Source organism: Cetorhinus maximus, chromosome 4 (assembly GCF_964194155.1).
Source record: "Cetorhinus maximus chromosome 4, sCetMax3.hap1.1, whole genome shotgun sequence".
Lineage (NCBI taxonomy): Eukaryota > Metazoa > Chordata > Chondrichthyes > Lamniformes > Cetorhinidae > Cetorhinus > Cetorhinus maximus.
In genome coordinates, this window is record NC_135882.1 from 123,086,482 (window position 1) to 123,113,421 (window position 26,940).

A 26,940-nucleotide genomic window follows, 5' to 3' on the forward strand; every position below is an offset into this window, starting at 1 on the left:
AGGGGGAGGGGGAGGGGGGAGGGGGAGGGGAGGGCGAGAGGGCGAGGGGGCGAGGCGAGGGGGCGAGGGCGAGGGGGCGAGGGGGAGGGGGCGAGGGCGGGGGGCGAGGGGGAGGGGGCGAGGGCGAGGGGGCGGAGGGGCGAGGGCGAGGGGCGAGGGGCGAGGGGGCGAGGCGAGGGGGCGAGGGAGAGGGGGCGAGGGAGAGGGGGCGAGGGAGAGGGGGCGAGGGAGAGGGGGCGAGGGAGAGGGGGCGAGGGAGACTGGGGCGAGGGAGACGGGGCGAGGAGACGGGGCGAGGGAGACGGGGCGAGGGAGACGGGGCGAGAGCGAGTGCGAGGGAGAGAGGGCGAGGGCGGACTGAGAGAGAGGGTGAGAGAGAGAGAGAGAGAAGGAGAGAGAAAGAACAAAAGAGTGAGAGGCAGAAAGGGACAGGGCAAGGGAGAGGCAGAGAGTGGAGCATGTTGGAGAGTGAGAGAGCGGAGCAAGCAAGTGGGGGAGGGGGAGGGGGTGAGGGAAAGGGAGAGAGCGGACCAAGATAGAGAGAGGGAGAGGGAGAGAAAGAGATAGAGAGGGGGAGAGGGAGAGAGGGAGAGAGCAGACTCTGAGAGAGAGAGAGAGAGAGAGAGAGAGGGGGAGAGGGAGAGAGCGGACCGAGAGAGATAGGGGGAGGCAAAGAAAGGAGGGAGAGGGAGACAGCGGACTGAGAGAGAGAAGGGGAGTGAGGGAGAGGGAGAGAGCAGACCGAGAGAGAGAGAGGGAGAGAAAGAGAGAGAGGGAGAGAGAAGACTGAGAGAGGGAGAGGAGAGGGAGAGAGAGAGTGGGAGAGGGAGAGAGCAGACCGAGCGAGTGAGGGAGAGGGAGATAGAGAGATATAGGGAGAAGGAGAGGGAGCGTGAGAGGGGGCGGGAGCGGAGCGAGAGAGGGTGCGGGAGCGGAGCGAGAGAGGGGGCGGGAGCGGAGCGAGAGAGGGGGCGGGAGCGGAGCGAGGGCGGGGGCGGGAGCGGAGCGAGAGAGGGGGCGGGAGCGGAGCGAGAGGGGGGGCGGGAGCGGAGCGAGAGGGGCGCGGGAGCGGAGCGAGAGGGGGCGCGGGAGCGGAGCGAGAGGGGGGGCGGGAGCGGAGCGAGAGGGGGGGCGGGAGCGGAGAGAGAGAGGGGGCGGGAGCGGAGCGAGAGAGGGGGCGGGAGCGGAGCGAGCGAGCGAGCGAGGGAGCGAGAGAGGGAGGGAGCGAGAGAGGGAGGGAGCGAGAGAGGGAGGGAGCGAGAGAGGGAGGGAGCGAGAGAGGGAGGGAGCGAGAGAGGGAGGGAGCGAGAGAGGGAGGGAGCGAGAGAGGGAGGGGGCGAGAGAGGGAGGGGGCGAGAGAGGGAGGGGGCGAGAGAGGGAGGGGGCGAGAGAGGGAGGGGGCGAGAGAGGGAGGGGGTGAGAGAGGGAGGGAGCGAGAGAGGGAGGGAGGGAGCGAGAGAGGGAGGGAGGGAGCGAGGGAGCGAGGGAGCGAGCGAGGGAGGCAGGATTCACTGCAGGAATTTGATGGCTAGTGTATTAGGCACAACCATCTTCAACTGCTTCATCAATGACCTTCCTTCCATCATAAAGTCACAAGTGGGGATGTTTGCTGATGATTGCACAATGTTCAGCACCATTTGCGACTCCTCAGACACTGAAGCAACCCTGGACAATATCCAGGATTGGGCTGACAATTGGGAAGTAACATTTGTGCCATAGAAGTGCCAACCAATGACCTTCTCCAACAAGAGTAGCTGGGAAGAGTATCCTGCAGTCAGCATCACGGTGAAGCAATCTGGGAAGAGTGTTCTGCAGTCCGTTCTTGTTGAAAATCACAAAAGTGACATCACAAGAGAGCGGGAGAGAGCGGCAGAGAGATCAGAACCAGCGCGAGTGTGGGGAAGCTTCAAAAAGTGACATCAGCACAAAGGTGAAAGCTGATTGGTGAGTAGTGGGTAAGTGTTTTTCCCCACTTTAAAATAGATTAAGCTAAAGAAAGATAAGAGTTCTAGCTTTTATTTAAAGTACATAAATAATTTAACTTTATTTACTATATTTAACTTAGAGTAAGAGGCATGGCAGGGCAGCTCAGTCCTGTGTTATGTATCGCCTGCAACATGTGGGAAGTCCTAGCCGCTCCTTGCGCTCTGACCAACCACATGTGCAGGATTTGCAACCAGCTGCAGCTACTTGAGCTCCGAGTTTTGGTGCTTGAGCAGCAGCTGGAGGGGCTGAGAGTTTTGTGGGGAGCACGTTTTTATACATGGTCACTCCACAGCTTACAGAAGTGCAGACAGAAAGGGAATGGGGAACCATCAGTCAGAAGAAAGGCGTCACGCAGGTAGTCAGGAAATGCCCAGGGTGCATCTCGCTCGAGAACTGTTTTTCTGTGTTGGAAAACGGTCAGAGTAACAGTTCCTCTGGTGAGTGCAACCATGCTCATGGCACTGTGAGTGGCTCAGCTGCACAGGGGGGAGGAAAAAAAGGGGAAGAGCAATAGTGGTAGGAGACTCGATAGTAAGGGGAACGGACAGGCGTTTCTGCGGCGTAGACGTGACTCCAGGATGGTATGTTGCCTCCCTGGTGCCAGGGTCAAGGATGCCACTGAACGGCTACAGGGCATTCTAAAGTGGGAGGGAAAACAGACAAAGATCATGGTACATATTGGTACCAATGACATAGGTAGAAAGAGGGATCAGGTCCTGCAAGCAGAATTTAGGGAGCTAGGAAGCAGATTAAATAACAGGACCTCAAAAAGTAGAAATCTTTGGATTACTTCCAGTGCCACGCACGAGTGAGTATAGAAATAGGAGGTTAGTCCAGATGAATGCGTGTTGGAGAGATGGTGCAGGAGGGAGGGCTTTAGATTTCTGAGACATTGGGACCGTTTCTGGGGGTGATGGGACCTGTACAAGACGGATGGGTTGCACCTGAACAGGACTGGGACCAACATCCTTTCGGGGAGGTTTGCTAGTGATGTTGGGGAGGGTTTAAACTAACTTGGCAGGGGGATGGGGTCCTGAGAGGAGGTTCAGCAGGGGGAGATGCACAGCCAAAATTAGAAGAGAGAGCAAGTGAGTCTGGAAGGATAAAAATTATAGGCCAGTTAAGGCACAAGGGAGTTTTGCAAGGTTGAATGGTATTTATTTTAATGCAAGGAGTCTGACAAATAAGGCAGATGAGTTGAGGGCACAAATTAACACATGGAAGTATGATGTCATTGCTGTCACAGAGACATGGTTGAGAGAGGGGCAGGATTGGCAACTTAATATTCCAGGATATAAGGTCTTCAGGCGAGACAGGGAAGAATGTAAAAAAGGAGGGGGTATCGCAACATTGATCAAGGAATCAATTACAGCAGTAAGGACAGATGACATCTTAGAAGGCTCCTCAAATGAAGCCATATGGGTAGAACTTAAAAACAAAAAAGGAGCAATCACATTGCTGGGAGTATACTATAGGCCCCCAAACAGTCAGAGAGAAATAGAAGAGCAGATATGCAGGCAAGTTTCAGAGACGTGTAAAAATAATAGGGTAGTAATAGTGGGAGATTTCAACTTCACCAACATTAACTTGGGTAGTCATAGTGTGAGGTTTAGAGGGAGCAGAATTCTTAAAATGCATCCAGGAGAGCTTTTTAAGCCAGTACAAAGAAGGTCCTATGAGGGAGGGAGAGGACCTGGACTTAATTTTAGGGAATGAAGCCAGGCAAGTGGTAGAGGTATCAGTGGGGGAGCTTTTCGCAGATAGTGATCATAACTCCGTTAGATTCAAGGTTGTTATGGAAAAGGACAAGGATGGTCCAGAAATCAGAGTTCTAAATTGTGGGGAGGCCAATTTTAATAGGATCAGATATGATTTGGCCAGAGTGGATTCGGAGCAGCTACTTTTGGGTAAATCTGCTTCAGAGCAGTGGGATTTATTCAGGAAGGAAAGAGGGAGGGTCCATGGCCAACATATTCCAGTAAAGATAAAGGGTGGGACCAACAAATCCAGGGAATCCCTGGATGTCGAGGGATATACAGGATTGGATAAAGAGAAAAAGGGAGGCTTATGGCAGAAACCAAGGGCTCAAAACAGCGGAAGCCCTAGAGGAGTATAGAATGTGTAAGGGGGAACTTAAAAGGAAATTAGGAGAGCAAAATGGGGGCATGAAAAAACATTGGCAGGTAAAATAAAGGAAAATCCAAAGTTATTGTACAAGTACATTAACAGTAAGAGGATAACTAGGGAAAGAGTAGGGCCCATTAAGGACCAAAGTGGTAATTTGTGTGTGGAGCTGGAAGATGTAGGTAGGGTTCTAAATTAATACTTTGTGTCGGTGTTCACAAGTGAGAGGAACAATGTGGGTATGGCAATCAGGCAGAACGACTGTGATATAATTGAAGAACTTAGCATAGAAAGGGAGGAGATCTGCAGTGGTCTGGCAGGCTTAAAAGTAGATAAATCTCCAGGCCCAGGTGAAATATATCCCAGGCTGTTGAGTGAGGCAAGGGAGGAGATAGCAAGGGCACTAGCAATAATTTTCAATACCTCTCTGGCCACAGGAGAGGTGCCAGAGGACAGCCCATTTGGTACCATTATTCCGGAAGGGAGGAAGGGATAAACCAGGGAACTACAGGCCAGTCAGTCTAACCTCAGTGGTGGGGAAATTATTGGAAGCAATTCTGAGGGACAGAATTAATCTACACTTGGAGAGGCAGGGATTAATCAAGGACAGTCAGCATGGTTTTGTTAAGGGGAGGCCATGTCTGGCCAATTTGATTGAATTTTTCGAAGAGGTGGCCAGGTGTGTAGATGAGGGCAATGCATTTGACGTAGTCTGCTTGGACTTCAGCAAGGCTTTTGATAAGGTTCCGCATAGGAGACTGATAATGAAGATAAGAGCCCATGGGATCCAAGGCAATTCGGTAAATTGGATCCAGAATTGGCTGAATGGGAGGAAGCAGAGGGTGATGGTCGAGGGGTGTTTTTGTGACTGGATGACTGTGTCCAGTGGGGTTCCACAGGGATCGGTATTGGCTCCCTTGCTGTTTGTGGTATACATAAACGATTTAGACTTGAACGTAGGAGAGTTGATTAGTAAGTTCACGGATGACACGAAAATTGGTGGGGTGGTAAATAGTGAGGAGGATAGCTTTAGATTACAGGAGGATATAGATGGGCTGGTCAGATGGGCTGATCAGTGGCAAATGGAATTTAATCCAGATAAGTGTGAGGTAATGCATTTGGGCAAACAAGGCACAGGAATACACGATGAATGGTAGGACCCAGGGAAGTACCGAGGATCAGAGGGACCTTGGTGTACATGTCCACCGGTCCCTTAAGGTAGCGGGACAAGTAGATAAGGTGGTTAAGATATGGGATACTTGTCTTTATTAGCCGAGGCATAGAATATAAGAGCAGGGAGGTTATGCTGGAACTGTATAAAATGCAGCTAGAGTATTGTGTGCAGTTCTGGAATCCGCATTATAGGAAGGATGTGATTGCACTAGGGAGAGTGCAGAGGAGACTTACCAGGATGTTGCCTGGGCTGGAGAGTTTTAGTTATGAAGAGAGATTGGATAGACTGGAGTTATTTTCCTTGGAGCAGAGGAGATTGAGGGAGGACATGATTGAGGTAAAATTATGAGGGGCATAGATAGGGTAGACAAGAAACAATTTTTTCCCTTGGGTGGATGAATCAATAACCAGGGGCATTGTTTTAAGGTAAGGGGCAGGAGGTTTAGAGGGGACGTGAGAAAGAATTTTCTCACCCAGAGGGTGGTGGGAATCTGGAACTCACTGCCTGAAAGGGTGGTAGAAGCAGAAACCCTCATAATATTTAAGAAGTATTTGGATGTGCACTTGCGATGCCAAGGGCCTAGTGCTGGAAAATGGGATTAGAATATTTAGGTACTTGTTTGACCAGCGCAAACTTGATGGGCTGAAGGGCCTTTTTATATGCAGTAGGCCTCTATAACTCTAAGAGATAATCTAAGCATTGCCCCTTGACATTCAATGGCATTATCATCACTGAATATCCAACTAACAACATTCTGAGGGTTACCATTGACAAGAAACTGAACTAGACCAGCCATATAAATGCTGTGGCTACAAAAACAGGTCAGAGGCTAGGAATCCTGTGGCGAATGTCTCACCTCCTAACTCCCCAAAGCCTGTCCACCATCTACAAGGCACAAGTCAGGAGTGCGATGGAATACTCTCCCCTTGCCTGGATGAGTGCAGCTCCAACAACACTGAAGAAGCTTGACACCATCCAGGAAAAAGCAGCCCGCTTGATGGGCACCCCATCCACAAACATTCGCTGTCTCCACCACTGACGCACAGTGGCAGCAGTGTGTACCATCTACAAGATGCACTGCAGCATCTCATCAAGCTTCCTTGGGCAGCACATTCCAAAAGCACAACCACTATCATCTTGAAGACAAGGGCAGCAGACAGATAGGAACATCATCACTTGGAAGTTCCCCTCCAAGCCACTAACCATCCTTACTTGGAATTATACTGCCATTCCTTCACCGTCACTGGGTCAAAATCCTGGAACTCCCTCCCTAACAACATTGTGGGTGAACCTACACCACATGGACTGCAGTGGTTCAAGAAGGCAGCTCATCACCAACCTTCTCAAGCGCAATTAGGGATGGGAAATAAATGCTTGCCTAGCCAGCGATGCCATATCCAATGAACGAATGAAAAATAAAATTGCCTTACCCACTGTTTAAAAATGTCCATTTTTTCTGATAATAAAGCTGCATCACTCAAATATATCAAGGAATATTGTTAATGTTTTTTTCAAAGTTACTTCTAAAAGCTGTTTAGTTCATGGCAGGTGATAAACTCATTGAGTATCACTGAATGTGTGTGGAAACCTGAATGAAAAAAATTCACTCCTGAAATTGTGCTAGTTTTCAGCCTAATTTGTGCCCGAATTATCAATGCACCCATAATGGAAACTCTTAGCCTGTAAATTTTTAAATAGAAAAGAAAATAGAAAGTTTTGTCCTGAAATAAAAGCAAAATACTGAGAATGCTGGAAATCTGAAATAAAAACAGAAAACGCTGGAAACACTCAGTAAGTCTGGCAGCATCGTGAAGAGAGAAACAGAGTTAACATTTCGAGTCGAATAGGACTCTTCTTCAGAACTTCTTCAGCACTCTGTTTTTATTTAATCTTTGTAATGATCCTGAAGGTAAAAAAGGAAAGCCTTTGAGAGTTTGAAAGATACAGGAAACAAAAGCTAAGATATTTTGTCCCTTGTCATATAACTCTCAACACAATTTAAGGAAGTTGATAGGTTAAAGGAACACTTTCTTTCAAAGTACCCTACCACTGTCTCCAAAGTTCCTACAGATCTTCCAGCAAAAGTTAATTGAGAAAACCCCTTCAGTTTTAACCTCATTGTGCATAGTGTGCAATCATTCTAAGTCTTTCACTTAACATAGGTTGTACTTTGCCCATCCTGCTTTATAACCCTATTGATCTAAAGTAGCATCTCTTTTGTTTCACCAAAAAAAGCACAATGCCCAGCCAGCGAACCCCATATCCCGTGAATGAATAAAAAAAATACAAAAAGAATCCTTAGTTTGCAAAAAAGAATGACCAATTTTAACTTAAATGTAGACTAACTGCATTGGATCTCTGCACAGTCAAGCTACTTGGGTAATCTCATCCTTGGACAGTCAACCCTGAAACATCTCCATTAATTGTAGTGGGGCTTCATCCAGGTCTGGGAGCTGACTGGACCTATCTAACCCTGAAAAAAGCTTTCTATTTTCTGGTTATGCTGCATAGATTGTCTGCAATGTTAATGAGAAATAAAGTTGTTACTACTATTCTATGACTCTATACTGGTATGCACACTAACACCCAATGCCACTATACACATCTGTTGAGTCTAAGGATCCATGCCTACTTGCTCATGCTAACTTTCCACTCTTCGGCTCTCTAATTCCATTTCATAACCTCCACCAGCACCTACCCTCACCACCACCAATCTGCCCTTCAAATAGCTCTTGGATCCAATCTCATTCCATATCTGACTCTGAATTTGGATGTTGATTCATAGGTGCCCCAAGCTGACTTCACACTATCTACAAGTGAATTTCATTCCACCACAGGGCTTCTAATTTCAACTTTTGAACTGTTCCATATTGCTTCCTCTGTATCCTTAATTTATGCTCAGGTCTCCTTTAATCTCCGCCATGCCTATATCAGTCAAATTCCTACACAATCCATTTGTGCGCACATTTTGGCCGCAGCCCCAGACTTAAACATAGGAGAGCACAGGGGCAGGAGTAGGCCATTTGGCCCGTCAAGCCTGCTCCACCATTCAATTAGATCACGGCTGATCATCTAGCTCAATGCCACCTTCCTATGCTATCTCCATATCCTTTGATATCATTTGTATCCAGAAATCTGTCAATTTCTGTCTTGAACATGCTTGAAGGTTGAGCTTCCATAGCCTCTGGGGTAGAGAATTCCAAAAATTCACCACCCTTTGACTAAAGAAATTCCTCCCCTCTCAGTCGTAAATGGCCTGCCCCTTATTCTGAGACTGTGTTCTCTGGTTCTAGACTCACCAGCCAGGGAAAACATCCTATCTATGTCTACTCTGTTGAGCCCTGTAAGAATTTTGTAAGTTTCAATGAGATCACCACTCATTCATCAAAACTTCAGAGAATACATACCCAGTTTCCTTAATCTCTCCTCATAAAACAATCTCACCATCCCAGGGATTAGCCTGGTGAACATCTGCTGCACTCCGTCTATGACAAGTATATCCTTACTTAGATAAGGAGTCCAAAATTACACACAACACTCCAGGTGCAGTCTCACCAAGGCTCTATACAATTGCAGCAAGGTATCTTTACTCCTAGACTCAAATATCCTTGCCATGAAGGCCAACATACCATTTCCCTTCCCAATTGCTTGCTGCACCTGCATGATAGCTTTTTTCATGCTAACTCATGAACAAAGACACCCGGGTCCCTTAGGACATCAACACTTCCCAACCTCTCACTATTTACGAAATACTCTCTTTTTTTTCCTACCAAAATGAATAACTTCACACTTATTCACATCATATTCCATCTGCCATGTTCTTGCCCATTCACTTAGCCTGTACAAGTCCCCTTGAAGCCCCCTTGCATCCTCCTCACAACTTACATTCCCACCTGGTTTTGTGTCATCAACTAATTTGGAATTACTACATCTGGTCCCCACATCCAATTCATTTATGTAGATTGTGAACAGCTGTATCCTTGTGGTATCCCACTAGTCACATCCTGCCATCCTGAGAATGACCCATTTATTGCTGCTCTCTGTTTTCAGTCTGATAACCAATTCTCAATCCATACCAGTATATTATCTCCAATCCCATGTACTCCAATTTAGTTTACTAATCTCCTATGTGGGACCTTATCAAAAGCCCCCTGAAGCATCACATCCACTGGTTCTCCTTTATCTCTGCTACATGTAACATCCTCAACAAACTCCAACAGGTTTGTCAAACATGATTATCCTTTCATAAATCCATGTTGACTCCGCCCAATCATATCATTTTTTTCCCCCAAGTCTTTGGTCATCACATCCTTTGAAATAGATTCTAACATTTTCCTGGCTACAGACATCAAACTAACAGGTCTGGAGTTCTTTGTTTTCTCTCTGCTTCCCTTGTTAAATATTGGGGTTACAAATTTTGAAAGATAACTACCAATGCATTGACTATTTCTACAGCTACCTCCTTCAACAGTCTGGGATATACCTCATCACGTCTCAGGGGATTAATCAACCTTCAATCCAATTAATTTTTCAAGTACTAACTTTTTATTAATACAAATTGATTTCAGTTCCTTATTTTCACAAGGTCCTTGGTTCCCTAGTATTTCTGGGAGATTTTCTTATCTTCCTCCATGAAGACAGACACAGAATAATTGTTTAGTTTCCCTGCTATTTCCCTATTCTCCATTATAAATTCTCCTGTCTCTGCCTGTAATGGACCCAAATTTGTCCTTCCTAATCTTTTCCTTTTCACTTACCTTAAGAAAATTCTACCGTCCACCTTTATGTTACTTGCTAGCTTGCATTCATATTCTCTTTTCCCTTTCTTAATCGGCTTCTTGGTCCTTCTTTGCTGGGTTCCAACTTGCTCCCAATCCTCAGGCTTACCACTTTTTCTGGCAACCTGATAGGGCACTTCCTTTGGTCTAATGCAATCTTTAACTTCTTTTGTTAGCCATGGTTGATTCACCTTTCCTGTTGGGTTTTTGTGTCTTAGAGGGATGTACATTTGTTGTAGACAATGTAATGCTTCTTTAAATACTAGCCATTGCCTCTCTATTGTCAATTTTTTTAGTGTATTTTCCCAATCCGCCATAGTCAACTTGCCCCTCATACCTTCATAGTTTTCTTTGTTCAGATTTAAGACCCTAGTTTCAGAATGAACTGTATCACTTTCAAACTTAATGTAAAATTCTATCGTATTATGATGACTATTTCCTAAAGGCAGCTTTACAGCAAGGTTATTAATTAGCACTTTCTCATTACATTACTAAATCTAAAACAGCCTAATCTCTGGCTGGTTCAGAGTCCATTGTGCCCATACTTGAGCCCATTCATTCTGTCACTCAACTATGACACCATTCATTCAAACCACACTTTATTCTTTCTATTCTGTACTTTTTTGGTAACTTTTACTTCTCGTTTTGTTTCACCCCTCACCTTTAAAATCACCATTATATATTATTCCCTCATTATGCTCCCACAAGTTTTTGTTTGCATCAAGATATCTTCCCTGTTTTCCTCTCTCAACCTCTGCATTCAGTGCTTCCAGCATCTGCATTAGAACCATAGAACCATGGAAAAGTTACAGCACAGAAGGAGGCCATTCGGCCCATCTTGTCCATGCCAGCCCGAGGACACCCACGTGCCCTTTCTAATCCCAGCCCATAGCCCTGCATCTTACAGCACTTTGGGTGCAGATCCAGGTACTTTTTAAGAGAGTTTAAAGTTTGTGTCTCTACCACCAACTTGGGCAGCGAATTCCAGACACCCACTACCCTCTGCGAAAAAAAGTTCTTCCTCATGTCCCCCCTACACCTTCTGCCACTTATCTTGAATCTATGTCCCCTGGTTCTAGAATACGCCACCAAGGGAAACAATGTTATCCTGTCCACTCTATCTATTCCCCTCATAATTTTGCACACCTCAATCAAGTCACCTCTCAGTTTTCTTTGTTCCAAGGAAAATAACCCCAACCTATCCAATCTCTCCTCATAGCTACACTTTTCTAACCCTGGCAACATTCTTGTAAACCTCCTCTGCACTCTCTCCAGAGCTATTACATCCTTCCTGTAATGTGGTGACCAGAACTGCACACAATACTCCAGTTGTGGCCTCACCAGTGTTTTATACAATTCCAACATTATATCCTTACTTTTATATTCTATACCTCTGCCAATGAAGGAGAGCATTCCAAATGCCTTCTTTACAACCTTGTCTACTTGAACTGCTGCCTTCAGGAACCTGTGTACTTATACACCAAGATCTCTCACTTCATCTACCCCTCTTAGTATATTCCCATTTATTTTGTAATCCCTGTAACTGTTTGACCTCCCTAAATGTATGACCTCACACTTCTCCATGTTAAAATCCATCAGCCACTTTACCGCCCACTCCACCAACCCATCTATATCGTTTTGGCTTCCCTTATTCTTTTTCCCTATATCCTCTAAATTCATCAACCTACTATCCTCCTAAAACTTCTCCCTCCAGATTAACTCGTCTATCTACAGTCGAAATCATGCCTTCAGTCCCTTGTCACCTTCCATGAACAATCTGCAATCCTGGTCTTAATCACAGATAAGTAATCTTCAATAATTTCTTTGTATCCTTATCACTCATGTCCCCTTACTATTGTTCAAAGCCCTTACAAGAAAACCTCCTCCAAGTCATTTACAATTGCACTTCCATGGCATGCCCACAGGTATTAATCTGCTCACCCATTCTCTTAACTTCACCTTTGAAGTTCTTGTCTCCAGCAACACCTTCATGGTTTCTCAACCCAATCAGGGCTCTCATCTTCATACCCTTAAGAACAAAGGGAATAGCCTTGAAGGTATCTTGAGTATAACTGGTTTAGCTATCTATCACCAGGTCTAACTGGACCACCTCAAGCCCTAACAGGCCTCCCTTTCGCCCACCAAAACTAGACACTGCTCTGGGATTATCCAGATAAACTAAAACAACCCCACCCATTTTTTTTACCATTATCAACTGCTACCTTAAATCTTACTCCCTTCAACAGCACCTCCATTGACAGAGTCATTGAGGTATACAGCACGAAAAAGGCCCTTCGGCCCATCGAGTCTGCACCGGTCAAACAAGTACTTAACTATTCTAATCCCATTTTCCAGCACTAGGCCCATAGCCTTGTCTGCCATGGCATCGCAAGTGCACATCCAAATACTTCTTAAGTGTTATGAGGGTTTCTGCCTCTACCACCCTTTCAGGCAGTGAGTTCCAGATTTCCACCACCCTCTGGGTGAGAAAATTCTTCCTCACATCCCCTCCAAATCTCCTGCCCCTTATCTTAAATCTATGCCCCCTGGTTATTGATCCCTCCACCAAGGGGAAAAGTTCCTTCCTGTCTACCCTATCTTTGCCCCTCATAATTTTATACACCTCAATCATGTCCCTCCTCAATCTCCTCTGCTCCAAGGAAAATAACCCCAGTCTATCCAATCTCTCTTCATAACTAAAACTCTCCAGCCCAGGCAACATCCTGGTAAATCTCCTCTGCACTCTCTAGTGCAATCACATCCTTCCTATAATGCAAATTCCAGACATTCCAACATCTAGTGTGAAAAGCTTGCAGAATTGATCATCACCTAAACAGACCATCTAATCACCTGCTATTCCCCCCTTTTTCCTTGCCCACTAAGCCAAATACCACCCCCTGCCCTAATTCTAGAACCTTATCTTTTTCTCTCTCCACTCCCAACCATCCCCTGGATCTCTCTACTAGTCCCTAAATTTCCTTCAAAACTCCAATGTTAGGTGAAGTTGGTGCCATCTCCTTTTCAAAACTACCCCAATCACCCCCTTCCTCAAAAAATTCTTAATTACTCTACCCTTGGAAATTATCTCACCACCCTCAAGCTTCCCTGCCTCACCAAAGTCTCTAAAATTATTGCTGACTTCAAAACTCATGCCCATCTCTCCTCCAGTTCTGTTTAAATCTCTCCAATTATGCTTCAGCCCCACCACAGCAGTCTTTAAAACAAAGTCAAAATCAACATTCACCATGACTGTTGTGGTGCATCCTTCCCCATCCTCCTTGACATCTATGCAACCTTTGACATGGTCAACTATAACATTCTCCTCCAATGTCTCTCTTCCATCCAGCTGAGTGGAACTGGATTTTCATGGTTCCATTCATACCTATATTATTGTAGCATGGCTACCTCTCCACCAGCTCTCTCATCCTCTGTAGATCAGGCTACTTGTCCAATATTCAGTTTTGATAAAGCTGTAATTTCTTCCCATCAGGAAGATCAAACATAATGGCCTGGATCTTCCAAGGAGGGGCAATCATTATCAGATTGCCACTCTGCTCAAAATTTTCCCCGCCTGGATGCTGTTCTCCATTTCTTGCTAGGTCTTATGAGCCTGCCTTGACTAGAAATGCAGGGAGAACTCCATCAGATCATAGCAAAGTTGGGGATGGTAGGACAAGCCCCCTCTTTAGGACACTAGTTACCGTATGGTAAGTTTAGAGGTCCAGTGTGAATGTTAATGATTAGGCGAATGGCTAGGGGGCAGTTGGGGTGGGGGGGACGGGATAGGTGTCTGAGGTAAGTGGGTAGGGTTGATGAGGTAGTAGGTTGCAGGATGGGTGGAATGATAGGTGGTTCAGTGGGCAAGGTGGTAGATGGGTTGCGGGGTAGTCAGATCAGGGACAAGTTGGGTGGTGGTGAGGTAGTGTGGTCGGGAAGGATGGTTGGATCGGCGGGGGGGTAGTTTTGGGGTTAGGCATGGTTGGCACATGGACAGGAGGGGAAATTGGGTCATGTCAGTTCAGGCGGTAGTCGGGGTAGTCATGGTTGGCAGCTGGGTATTGGGGCAATACTCAGGTGTCAAGGGCAGTAGTCTAGGGGTCAGGAGTAGTCGTCAGGCAGTCAGAAGGGGTGGTCAGGGAGGTAATCAGGGGACCGGGGGGGGTGGGGGGGGTGGGGGGGGGAGTCGAGTGGTCAGTAAGTGATTGAAGAGTTAGTTTTATAATTACCCAGGTGTTAGACTAGGTTTTAATCTGTCTAACATTTCCTGGATAACTATCCAAATAAGTCCCACGGAACTGTCCGAAGTCTCCGAATCTAGCTCAGGGTCAGAGACATTTCCAGAGGTTCCTTAAGAACAGGGGAATTTCCCATCAGAAGTTGAAACTTTCTGGGCAATTCCCAAAGAGATTTGCGCATCAGGATTTCTGCGGTATCCTAACATGTCTCTTGGGCTGTACATCCAGTCTCCAACGATCCGGAGACCAGAAGATCTAGGCCATCATCTTTGTGCCCCAGCTGTCCACAGTCCATATGCTTGCCAATGACTCCATCCCCCACCTCAGCATGTATGCTGACCACATGCGAGCTCCAGGATCAACTACTCCAATTCTGTCCAGTCAACCTTACATCTTCCACACTCCATAAATTTCAGCACATCCAAGAATTCCACTGCTAGTGTTCTATCCTGCATCAAATTGCACCAGTCCTCAAACTTATTATGGCTCACAGGCCCCAATACATACAGTTTTTATTTTTGCAGTTAAATCAATTCATAGCATCACTCCTACTTATCTATGTATCTTCCTCTAAAGGTCACTAGGGGGCTATCTAGGAATGTTGTCGAAATGGATTTCCAGAATGTATTTGATAAGGTTCTGTACAAGAGATTAGTAGCAAAAATAAAAGTGCAAAGAATCAGGGGATAATCTTGGACATTGCATGTTATTTCTTGGGAGGTCAGAAACAGATTAGGGACAAAGGGTGTGTTCTCTGATTGGTGGAATATGAAAAGTGGTAAAGTTGCCTCTCAAATTTGCGCCCAGCTCTCTGGGAACTCCATAGTTGAATCACTCCAATCATGTTTCTGCCCCTGTTACATTACCAAAGTGACTGTTATCAAAGTCACAAGTAACATCCTATGCCTATGTCAAAGGCAAACTATCCCTCCTCATTCTTCTCCACCTGTCTGCAACCTTTGACACAGTTGATCGTGCCATCCGCCTCCAATGTCTTGCCATTGCCATCCAGTTTGTTGGAACTACACTCACCTGGTTCCATCCTTACCTAGCTAATCGTAACCAGAGAATCACCATCATTGACTTCTCTTCCTATTCCTGCAGTTATCTCTGGTGTTCCCCCAAAGATCTATCCTTGGCCCCCTCCTATTCTAATATATATGCTGCCCCTCAGCACAACATCTGAAAACACAACTCTGGAATTACCTCCCTGAAACACGTGCACTGGTGACACCGAGCATAATCTTACTACCACATGTTACGACTTCCCCACCATTGCTAAATTATCACACTGCTTATCCAACATCAAAGTACTGGAGGAACAGAAATTTCCTCCAATTAAATATTGGGAAGGCTGAAGCCATCATCTTTGGACCCCGCCACAAACTCCTCTCCCTCATCACTGCCTCCATCCTTCTCCGTTGTAACTGTCTGAGGCTGAACCAGACTCGGTGTCATACCTGACCCTGAGTTGATCTCTGAGCTATCACCACAATCACCTATTTCCATCTCTATAATAACATGGCCTGACTCTGTCCTTGCCTCAGGTCTTCTGCTGCTGAAACTCTTATCTATGCCTTTGTTACCTCTAGACTTCACTATTCCAAAACTTTCCAGCCCGGCCTCCCACATTCTACCCCTTGTAAACTTGAGGTAATCCAAAACTCTGCTGCATATGTCCAATCTTGCACCAAACCCAGTTCATCCATCAAGCCTGCTCTCACTGATCTATAAGGGCAGTCCATTAAGCAACACCTCAATTTTAAAATTCTCATTTCAAATCCCTATTTCCTTATCCCTCCCAATATCTGCAATCTCCTCCAGCCCCACAACCCTCCGAGGCATCTGCACTCTAATGATTCTGACCTTTTGAGCATATCCAATTTTAATTGCTCTACCACTGGTGATAGTGTCTTCAGCTGCTAAAGCCCTAACTTTGGAATTACCTCCCTGAACGTCTCTGCATCTCTGCTCACTTTCCTCCTTTAAAACACTCATTGAAACCGACGTCTCTGATTAAGCTTTTGGTCACGTACCTTAAAATTTCCATATGTGGTTTGATTTTTTTTTTATTCAAGGAATGTATGCTTCACTGGCTGGGCCAGCATTTATTGCCCATCCCTAATTTCCCTTGAGAAGGTGGTGGTGTGCTGCCTTCTTGAACTGCTGCAGTCCATGTGGTGTGGGAACACCCACAGTGCTGTTAGGAAGGGAGTTCCAGGATTTTGACCTAGTGACAGTGAAGGAACGGCGATATATTTCCAAGTCAGAATGGTGAGTGACTTGGAAGGGAACTTCCAGGTGGTGGTGTTCCCATTTATCTGTTGCCCTTGTACTTCTAGATGGTAGTGGTTGTGGGTTTGGAAGGTGCTGTCCAAGGAGCTTTGGTGAATTCTTGCAGTGCATCTTGTAGATGGTACACACTGCTATCACTGTGCGCCGGTGAGTCAGGAGGTGAGTTACTCGCCGCACAATTCCCAACCTCTGACCTGCTCTTGTGGCCACAGCATTTACATGGCCAGTCCAGTTCAGTTTCTGGTCAATGGTAACCCCCAGGATGTTGATAGTGGTGGATTCAGTGATGGTGAAGCCATTGAACATCAAGGGGCGAAGGTTGGATTCTCTCTTGTTGGAGATGGTCATTGCCTAACACTTGTGTGGTGCAAATGTTACTTACTACTTGTCAGCCCAAGCCTGGATATTGTCCAGGTCTTGTTGCATTTGGACATGGACTGCTTCATTATCGGAGTCGTCGCAAATGGTGCTGAACATTGTACAATCATCAGCGAACAACCCCACTTCTGACCTTATGATGGAAGGAAGGTAATTGATGAAGCAGCTGAAGATGATTAGACCAAGGACACTACCCTGAGGAACTCCTGCAGTGATGTCCTGGAGCCGAGAAGACTGGCCTCCAACAACTACAACCATTTTCCTCTGTGCTAGGTATGACTCCGACCAGCGGAGAGTTTTCCCCCTGATTCCCATTGACTCCAGTTTTGCTAGGGCTCCTTGATGCCACACTCGGTCAAATGCTGCCTTAATGTCAAGGGCAGTCACTCTCACCTCACCTTGGGAGTTCAGCTCTTTTGTCCATGTTTGAACCAAGGCTGTAATGAGGTCAGGAGCTGAGTGGCCCTGACGGAACCCAAACTGGGCGTCAGTGAGCAGGTTATTGCTGAGCAAGTGCCACTTGATTGCACTGTTGATGACCCCTTCTATTACTTTACTGATGATGAGAGTAGACTGATGGGGCGGTAATTGGCCGGGTTGGAATTGTCCTGCTTTTTGTGTACAGGTCATACCTGGGCAGTTTTCCATATAGCTGCATAGATGCCAGTGCTGTAGCTGTACTGGAACAGCTTGGCTAGGGGCGCGGAAATTTCTGGAGCACAATTCTTCAGTACTATTGCCAGAATATTGTCAGGGCCCATCGCCTTTGCAGTATCCAGAGCCTTCAGCCATTTCTCCAGTCAGGGTATCACGTGGAGTGAATCGAATTGGCTGAAGACCGGCATCTGTGATGCTGGGGACCTCGGAAGGAGGCCGAGATGGATCATCCAGTCGGTACTTCTGACTGAAGACTGTTGTGAATGCTTCAGCCTTATCTTTTGCACTGATGTGCTGGGCTCCTCCATCATTGAAGATGGGGATATTTGTGGAGCCTCCTCCCCCAGTGAGTTGTTTAATTATCCACCCCCATTTATGACTGGATGTAGCAGGACTGCAGAGCTTAGATCTGATCCATTGGTTGTTGGATCGCTTATCTCTGTCTATCACTTGCTGCTTATGCTGTTCAGTGCACAAGTAGTCCTGTGTTATAGCTTCACCAGGTTGACACCTCATTTTTAGGTACGCTGGTGCTGCTTCTGGAATGCCCTCCTGCACTCTTTATTGAATCAGGGTTGATCCCCTGGCTTGATGGTAATGGTAGAGTGGGGGATTCGCCAGGTCATGAGGTTACAGATTATGTTTGAGTACAATTCTGCTGCTGCTGATGGCCCACAGCATCTTGTGGATGCCCAGTCTTGAGTTGCTAGATCTGTTTGAAATCTATCCCATTTAGCACAGTGATAGTACCACACAACACGATGGAGGGTATCCTTGTTGTGAAGGCGGGACTTCGTCTCCACAATGACTGTGCAGTGGTCACTCCTACCAAGACTGTCATGGACAGATGCATCTGCGGCAGACAGGTTGGTGAGGATGAAGTCAAGTATGATTTCCCCTCTTGCTGGTTCCCTCACCAGCTGTATGTCATATTGTGTTTTATAATGCTTCTGTGAAGCACCTTAGGGTGTCCTATTATGTTAAATGTGCTATTTAATACAAGTAGTAGTAGTATTGGTGCTGATCCAAAAGATCTGTACTGGGATCTCAGCCTTTCACCATATGTATCAATAATTGGGATTAGGGAATATAGTATATTCTAGATTGCAGGTGACACTAAATTAGGACACATGATAACTTGTGGAGATGGGAGTAGGAAGTTATATGACAGAGGGACACCAGTAAATGGGTAAAATGTGGCAAATGGAGTTTAATGTGAGCAAGTGTGAAATCGCTTACTTTAGATCCAAGAAAAGCAAATTGGAATATTTTGATAATGGTGAAAGACTAGGAAATGTGGAGGAGGAAAGGAACTTGGATGTCCATGAGTACCCATCACTAAAATCTAGTGCACACGTACAAATAGTAATCAAAAAAGGTTAGTAGAATACTGGCTTTTCGTCCAGGGGGTTGGGATACAAAAGAGTTGCTTTAGTTGTACAAAGCTTTGGGCAAACCCCATCTTGAGTACTGCATTCAGTTCTGGGCACCACATCTCAGAAAAGATATACTGGCTTGGAGGAATTCAACACAGATTCATCAGAGTCATACCAGATCTTTAAAACATTATGAGGACAGGTTGCATAAATCTGAGTTTAGAAGTGATCTAACTTAGGTGGTTAAAATAACGAAGAACTTTGAGAGAGTAGATACAGAGAAACCATTTCATCTTTGGGAGCATCCAGAATCAGGGAAGAAAGGAATATGGGGAATGGGCAGAAAAGAGTAGTTAAGGCAGATGCTCAGCCAAGATTGAATTTAATGGCACAGCAGACTCAAGGAGCAATGTGGTCTATTCCTACTCCAATTTATGTTCCTAATAAGGAGACAGAATCTTAAAATATAAGTCAGGCCATCAATGAGATTGTTTTTTAAATATAGAGCAGTCTGTAATAGAAGCTTAGAACTTTATTTTCATACCATCTCACCATGGCTCCTGAGGTCTGTCCATGATGCATACTGCATGAGTTTGAATGGAGGGTGTAAGGACAAAGGGTAGTGGCTGGGGCATGGGTTGGCATGAGATGGCAGGAAGTTTGCATAGGGGTTATAAAGGGCCTTGGGGATGAGTGAGGGATCATGGGTTGACACATTGGTATATGGGCTCTGAAGGGCCATATGGGGGTTATAGAGGAGCATAGGTTGACACAGATGGTATGAGGGACAATGGGAGGTGGGCAGGGGCATTGGTTGACATGGAGGCTATGAGGGACCATGGTGGTTGGGTAGAGGGGCACATTCGCATGGAGAGTATGAGGGGTCCTTGGGGGCTGGGTGGGAGGCATGAGGCAGCATGAGTTGGTATGGATGGAGAATGGGGAATGTGTGGGGGTGATGGGGTGTACGAGGTGAGGGGTAAAGGGCTGTTTTGGTTTTGCTACTTTTATTGTAACTGGGATGAAGTCCGAGAGGCGGCTAGCCCGGCTCCAGTTAGCACCCAACCAACTCAGAACGAAATTCCGGCCGTTGAGAGAAGTTTCTCCTGACTGGAGTTTGCGGAGTCAGGGAATTTCGTATTTTGTTTTTGTATTTATAGATTGTTGTCAGGTAAAGGGATGTAGGTCAAAGGCAAGTTAATGGAATTGAAATACAGATCCAACTACGATCTGACTGAAAGATGTTCAAGAGATTGAATGGCCGAGTTCTGTTCCCTCTTTCCTATGTACTCCGTTCTGAACTCCCCACTCCTCTGATTTTGGCTTCTTGTGGTTTTCCTTTAAAAGCCTCCTTAAATCCACCTCTTTGGCCACATTTTAGTACGTTCACCCCTTCTAATATATCCTCTATAGATGAGACTCTTATGTTTTTTTTTTATTACGCCTCTGTTAAAGGTCTTGCCAAGTTTCCCTACATTGAAGGCATTACATCAATGCAAGTTGTTGCTGCTGATGTGGTTTGATTACACCTTTTTACAATATTCTGGAACTGCCCTATCGCAATAATAATTTCAGTCCTTGTGCATTTCTCTATCCATAATAGGGTTTCTGCAGCAATTTAAGGCCCGCACAATGTTGTTTTCAATGAAGCTGCTCTGCCTGCTATTCGGAAGTAACCGTGACAGCCGTAAAAATTTAAAAAACAAACACAAATTAAAGAAATTAAAGTGAAATGATGTTCGATAAAATAAATAATACTTTGAACAATTTTCCTTCCCCATAAGTTCCTCTTAATCAGCATATCAGGTGGTACAGCAATCCTGACGGCTTAGGGACTAAATCAAGAAGCTCTCAAGTTTGATCTCTGATCTTTGCGCAGTCAGCTGGAGCTCGGCAAGAAGTGTCATCACTGCCTCAGCTCTCTTGGGGGGTGGTTTCCAGTGCGGATGGCACCCAGCGACTAACTCCCGGCGGAGTATCAGAAGCGTGGGAATCAGTTGTGATACTAATCGCAGCTGAATAACCTCCTGACGCTGCAGATTTACGCACGAAAAACGATGCGATAGATATACCGCAGGGTCAGCAGGAACTGGAAGCGGGGGAGGGCGTGATAAGACCCTACCCACCGCCACCTTTAAAAAAAAATGGTGTCACTTCTTGATTCTAAACGGCGAGTGGGGCCATTTAAACTTCAGCCCGGGTCCCCAAAATCTAACGAACTGTCCCGAGCAGATACTGAGCATCGAGTGGAGGTGACAGCGATCGCTGACAGGCTGTGAAATCGACCTCGCCTCGCCTCGCCCCGCCGTTTACGCTGTTATCAATGGCAGAAAGAACATGTATTATACATATATATGTATATATATATATATATAATGTTTAAAAAAAAAGACGAGCTTGACTCCGGTCAGATTTGAACGGTCGTACTCACCCAGTTTGAGCGACGCCCTTCACCTCCGCCATCCCCTCCTCGCTCGAGCGCCTCCCACGCGACCAGTCGCTCCGCCTCCGCCAGGTGCGGCACTGCCCGCAAACAGAGCTCGAGCTGCTTCGGTCGACCCCCTTCGTCAGACCGCACGTGCCCTTCCGTTGGTCTCGAGCTCTTCCTGCGCGGAGATGGAGCCGAGAAAGTGAGCGAGGGAGGGGGCGGTGGGGGTATTGGGGAGGCGTCCCGCACCAGCTGGGGTAGGAGGAGGAGGAGGGGGGGTTGGCGATCACCGAGAAGGTATCGTCCGACTGGGATCTATAAAAACAAACCTGCTGAAGAAATGCAGAGGGAATGAGGATCATTAAAAAAAACAGGAGAGACAAGTCAAGGGGGCGGTCTCAGATTTTAAATCGGGGGGTGGGGGGGCGGAGAGAAAAGTTTTAAACGCCGCAAAGAAATCAACGCAGTTTAGGAAATGTTTCCCCACAACGGAAAGAGTTGTTTAACACATTGGGGTTAAAAAAAACACACACACTATGGGAAGGAAAGTATTTTTCACAATGAAATACTCACAGAGAAGTTGCATTGAGAGGAGGGGGTTATAAAGCTGGATAACCGACGGGACTGTCACCTGGAACGGTTGCCTTGCCAACCACAACAACAGGTACCGCAGTGACGTAGCGCGTGTCGTCTGTCAGTGTGTCAGCAGCTGTGGGACATCTTCCCAGGGCATTCCTGGCTAGCACTGCACTGCACCCCAAACAAACCCCGAGTCAACTTGCCCTCTTCTCGCTTCCTTTCCAAACCATAGCTCGTGTCGATCACGATTGTACAGATATTGCTGCTAGGATCTTTCAAATCGTCCCGAGCCTCCTGTTTGGCGGCACGCCACGATGGGTCCCGAAATTTAAATCATAATATGTATGTGTACCTATGTGTGACAGAGCAGCCTTTGAGAAGAAGCATCGCAGCTCTTACCCCGCAGTCAAAATAAGAGTTGGCGATATATTTACTTATCCAGCGCACACACGGGTTTTGCCTTTGAATCTGCTGAATCATCGCACTGAAGGATTAGGACAAGTTTGGCAAGAGTTGGACTTCAAGAATGATGTCAAAGAGGGCGGGGGGGAGTGAGGGGTGCTGGGGAGGTGGTGAGGTGGTGACTCCGCAAACTCCAGTCATACATTTAGGGACAGAATTGCAGAATTTGGTGCCAAGGAATCTCCCAAACTAAATTACAGAGAAATCAATAATTTGCTCAATATAGAGTGTGCACTGAGTCTCCAAATGCAGACTCACCATTTATTTTAGTTTAGAAAGTTTAGACCTAATGATGAAAACGAAGAGGTTTAAGAAGTCCAAATCTACGCAAAAGTACGGCTGGAGTTCATTTTAATTATATAAGCTAACAATACAAAGCACACTGGTGAGCATCCTGCCACTAGCAAAGCTCGGCCATTAGTTTACAGGTCTCCTGGAACGATTTCAGCATCCAATGGCAGATCTATTTTCAGGAAAGGTCTCCTCTAGAAATCCTGTAAAACGAAGGGTTATTCCTTGTATTCTTAAAAATGAAACTCAAACAAATTATTTCTGCATCCTGGTATTACCAGGTCACTGGAGACCTGTGCCTGTTTGAGGATATAGGATAGTAAGGTGAAGTACTACACTATGGACATTGTCAATAGAACTGAACCTTATAAGATGGCACCACAGCTGTTAACATTTTTAGAAACTTCCATCTCAGAACTCAGAAAACTAGAAAGTAAAAGTCTAGCATATATAGCTAAAATTAGACAAGAGGATTGAAGAACACAACTCATTATAGTTGTCTTCAAAGCATTTACAACAACTTGCACTTATAGAGTGCCTGTAACATCATAAACCTTACGAAGACCTATTACAGGATGTAGTGACAAAAAAAGACATGTAAGGAGATGTTTGAACAGGTGACTAAAAGTTTGGTCAAAGATGTGGGTTTTAAAGAACATCTTAAAGAAGGAGAGGGAAGTGGAAAGCTGAAGAGGTTTAAGGAGGCAATTCCAGAGTTTCACACTCAGCTGATGGCACAGCAACCGAGTTTTTAATGAGCTGAAGTTTATGTAGAGTGGAAGTTGGGAGGTTGGCCAGGAGAGTATTAGAATAGTTGAGTCAGGAGTTAACAAAAGCATGGATGAGAATTTCAGCAACAGGTGAACAGAGGCAGGCAATAGTACTGAGATGAAAGGTGAATGTTCTTCTTGAGTTCTCTGCCCAAAGGCAGATAGGACAAAGAGACGGGTCTCATGTCCACTCCAGCCAGAACAGGGATCGAACCCCATAATGTTGGCACCAATTCAATCCACACCATCCATCCAAGCAACTGGCAAAATACACTTTTACATGCATGTTCTAGCCTGGAGTTATGGATAGTGATGGTAGAGGGTCTAATTTCCTCCATCACATGCTGACCAGGAATCTCTCCTCCTAACATCTGCTACTGGCATATATATTGGAAGTGTTTACAAGTTGATACCAAACATTTTGGCTGCATTATGAATGGCCATCAAATCATGGGGTGGGACTTGAATCTAGAGTTTCTGGCTCAGAGGCAGGGACACTACCCATTGCACCACAAGACTTCCTAGGTGAACATTGTGGAGATGGAAATAGGTGGTCTTTGTGATGCAGAGGTTATGGGGTTGGAAGCACAATCCAGGGTCAAATAGGATGTCAAGACTGCAAGAAGTCTACTTTATCCTGAGATAGTGGCTAGGGAGAAAGATGGAATCAATAGCCAGGCAATGGAGTTTGTTACAACTGCCGAAGGCTATGGCATCAGTCTTCCCAATGTGCAACTGGATGAAATATTGGTTCATACAATGCTGGGTGGTGGAAGTGAGGTAGAGCTGGGTGTCCTGGAACACATGGAACCTGACATGTTTCAGATGATGTTGCCAGGGGGCAGCAGGTAGCTGAGAAATTAGAGGAGATTCCGAGGTAACTTTGCAGATACAGGAAGAAAATCCATTGCAGGAGATTTTGTATCTATAATTGGATAAATAATAATGGAATCGGGTGAGGATAGTTCCATTCAGTTGGAGAATGGAGGATTGGTTTTTGAAGAGGATGGTTTGGTCAGGCACATTAAAAGCTGCAGAGAGGTTAAGACGGGATGAGGGAGGATAATGCACAATCAAAAAAGTCACTGAGGATGTCATTTGTGTCTTTAATTAGGGTAGTTTCACTGTTGTAGCAAGGGCAGAAGCCTGATTGGGGCAGTTCAAATATGGAATTGCAGGAAAGATAGGCACAGATTTGAAAGGTAGCACAATTTTCAAGAAAAAAGGGAGATTGGAAATGGGGCAGTAATTTAATTGCTAGGACAGGGGGGTCAAGGACTTTTTTTGAGGATGAGGTCATGATTGTAGACTTGACATTATGCGGGGAGAGAGAACCATTTGCAACATCTGTCAGTTTGGTGACAAGGAAGGAAAATTGGATAGTCAGAATTGTAATTAGAATAGGGTCAGGAGAGCAGGAACATTGAAGGACTGGCTGAGTCTCTTGAATGCAGAATTGAAGAGATTCAGAGTGGCTTACAAATCTGGTGCAGAGTGGGCAACAACACGGCAGACATCCGCAAACTCTTGATCATGTGTATTTATGATGGTCAGTTTAGCTTTGGCACGGAGGTGATTGATATTACGCTTATCCATTTAGACAGTATTTAATGCTGACATGAGAGGGCATTTGATCTTTGATATGATGAATAGCCGCAGTAAGATAGATTGTAAATGGTATGGGGGCTATCACACAGCCTTGCTTGACACCGGTCAGGATTTTGAAGGCATCTGTTTCAGATCTCCCATTCAAGTCAGCTTGAGTCATATCATGATGAAGCAGTTGCAGGATCGTGATGAAGTTTCTTGTATGAATCTTTGGAGCACAATCCACAGGGCCTCATGATTTACTGAGTCAAATACTTTGATCAAGTTGATGAATGCAATGAAAGTTCCTGGTCTTGTTCTTGACATTTTTCTTGAATTTGTCTGGCAAAAAAGATCATGTCAGAGGTTCCTCTGGAAGCTGTAATGCCATACTATGTTTCTGGGAGGATTTGCTCAGCCACATGAAGTAGACAATTCAGGAGAATGTTATTCTCCGCTATGGGCATGAGGGAAACATCTCAACAGTTTCCACAGCATAATTTATCTCCCTTCTTGAATATAGTTACAATTGTCACATTCCTGAAGTAGAAATACATGGATGCATGAGTATACATTCTCTTACAAAGCCTTCCAGTAGAGGGAAATTTGCATAATGCCCTCATTGCAACCAATTCCTTCTTGAGATATATCCAGTTCACAGTTTGATTTTGCATGTGGTCTACAATAAAGTATTTCATTGTTCTGAGGAATTTAGAATTATGAAGGAGAACAGTTTAGAAATGTCAAAATCATTTCAGTCAGAGTTCATGATATATAATGGCAGCCGTCCGTCTTATAAAATGATGGTTTGCGCCATGGTTGTCAACTCTGTGTTAACCACAAACCGGCGTGGCTCAGGAGCCCCACTCTGGCATGGCAGTCTCTGCCGCATTTGCTGCAGGAGTAAACAGTGGCCCGAGAAGGTGAATGATTTGCCTTTGTTTTCTCTGGGCCCCTTTCTCAGCCAGTTGAGCCTTTCATTTCCAATACCCTTCCAAACTGTCAGCATTCAGAGGTCATAGCCATTAGAGACTGCCGTCCAGTTGTCAGTGATAATGTCCGCCATCTACCTATCTTGCTTGCAGGTGTCCTTGTAGCAGAGCAATTGACATCCAAGAGGTTGCGGCCAGTGGCCAGTTCATCGTACAGAAAGTCTTTGGATATACGGTTGTCATCGATCCAATGATTGTAACCAAGCCAACACAGATGTCATTGGCTTATCTGATGGAATTAGCACGCACCAGGACCTCTGAGTTGGTGATCTTGTCCTGCTAAGAGATGCCAAGGAGATGTCTGAGACAGTTAAGGTGGAAGCTTTTCAGCCTTTTCTGCAGCCTAGCATATGTTGTCCAGGGTTCACCGCTGTAGAGGAGTATGCTGAGGATGCAGGCTCGGTAGATTTGCAGTTTAGTGTTTTCAGTCAGTTTGCTGTTGTTTCACACTCTCTTACTCAACTTGGACATAGCTGCAACGTATGCAATGCATGTTGTGATTTCAGCATTAAGTGACAGATTGATGGTGATTGTAGAAGCTCTGTGATGTGAAGCTCTCAACAACCTGTCAATAGTCAATGCTGATAGATGGTGGTATGGCAATATTCTAGACCATGAAATTTGTCTTCCTGATGCTGATGGTCAAACCAAATTCTTTACAGATGTGAGAGGGTCTGTCCATTTGCCACTGAAGGTGTTCATCGGTATGGAGTGCTAGTGCAGCATCATTAACGTAGAGCAACTCTCTCATGGGATGTGGTACACCTTTGTCTTAGATCTCAGGTGAGCAAGGCTTAACAGCTTTCCATTAGTTCTGGTATATAAGCA

The 26,940-nt window shown here is 45.6% G+C and overlaps 1 protein-coding gene across 1 annotated transcript in view; it reads right to left on the bottom strand.

Annotated features, from left to right (window-relative positions):
* Positions 1-21,539, bottom strand: part of gra (granulito) — a 220,301-nt gene extending 198,762 nt beyond the window's left edge. The window contains exon 1 of the mRNA XM_078539725.1: positions 21,435-21,539. Coding sequence (XP_078395851.1) covers positions 21,435-21,466 — 32 coding nt within the window. The 5' untranslated portion in view covers positions 21,467-21,539. The remainder of the gene's footprint in view (positions 1-21,434) is intronic.
* Positions 21,540-26,940: the final 5,401 nt, after the last annotated feature.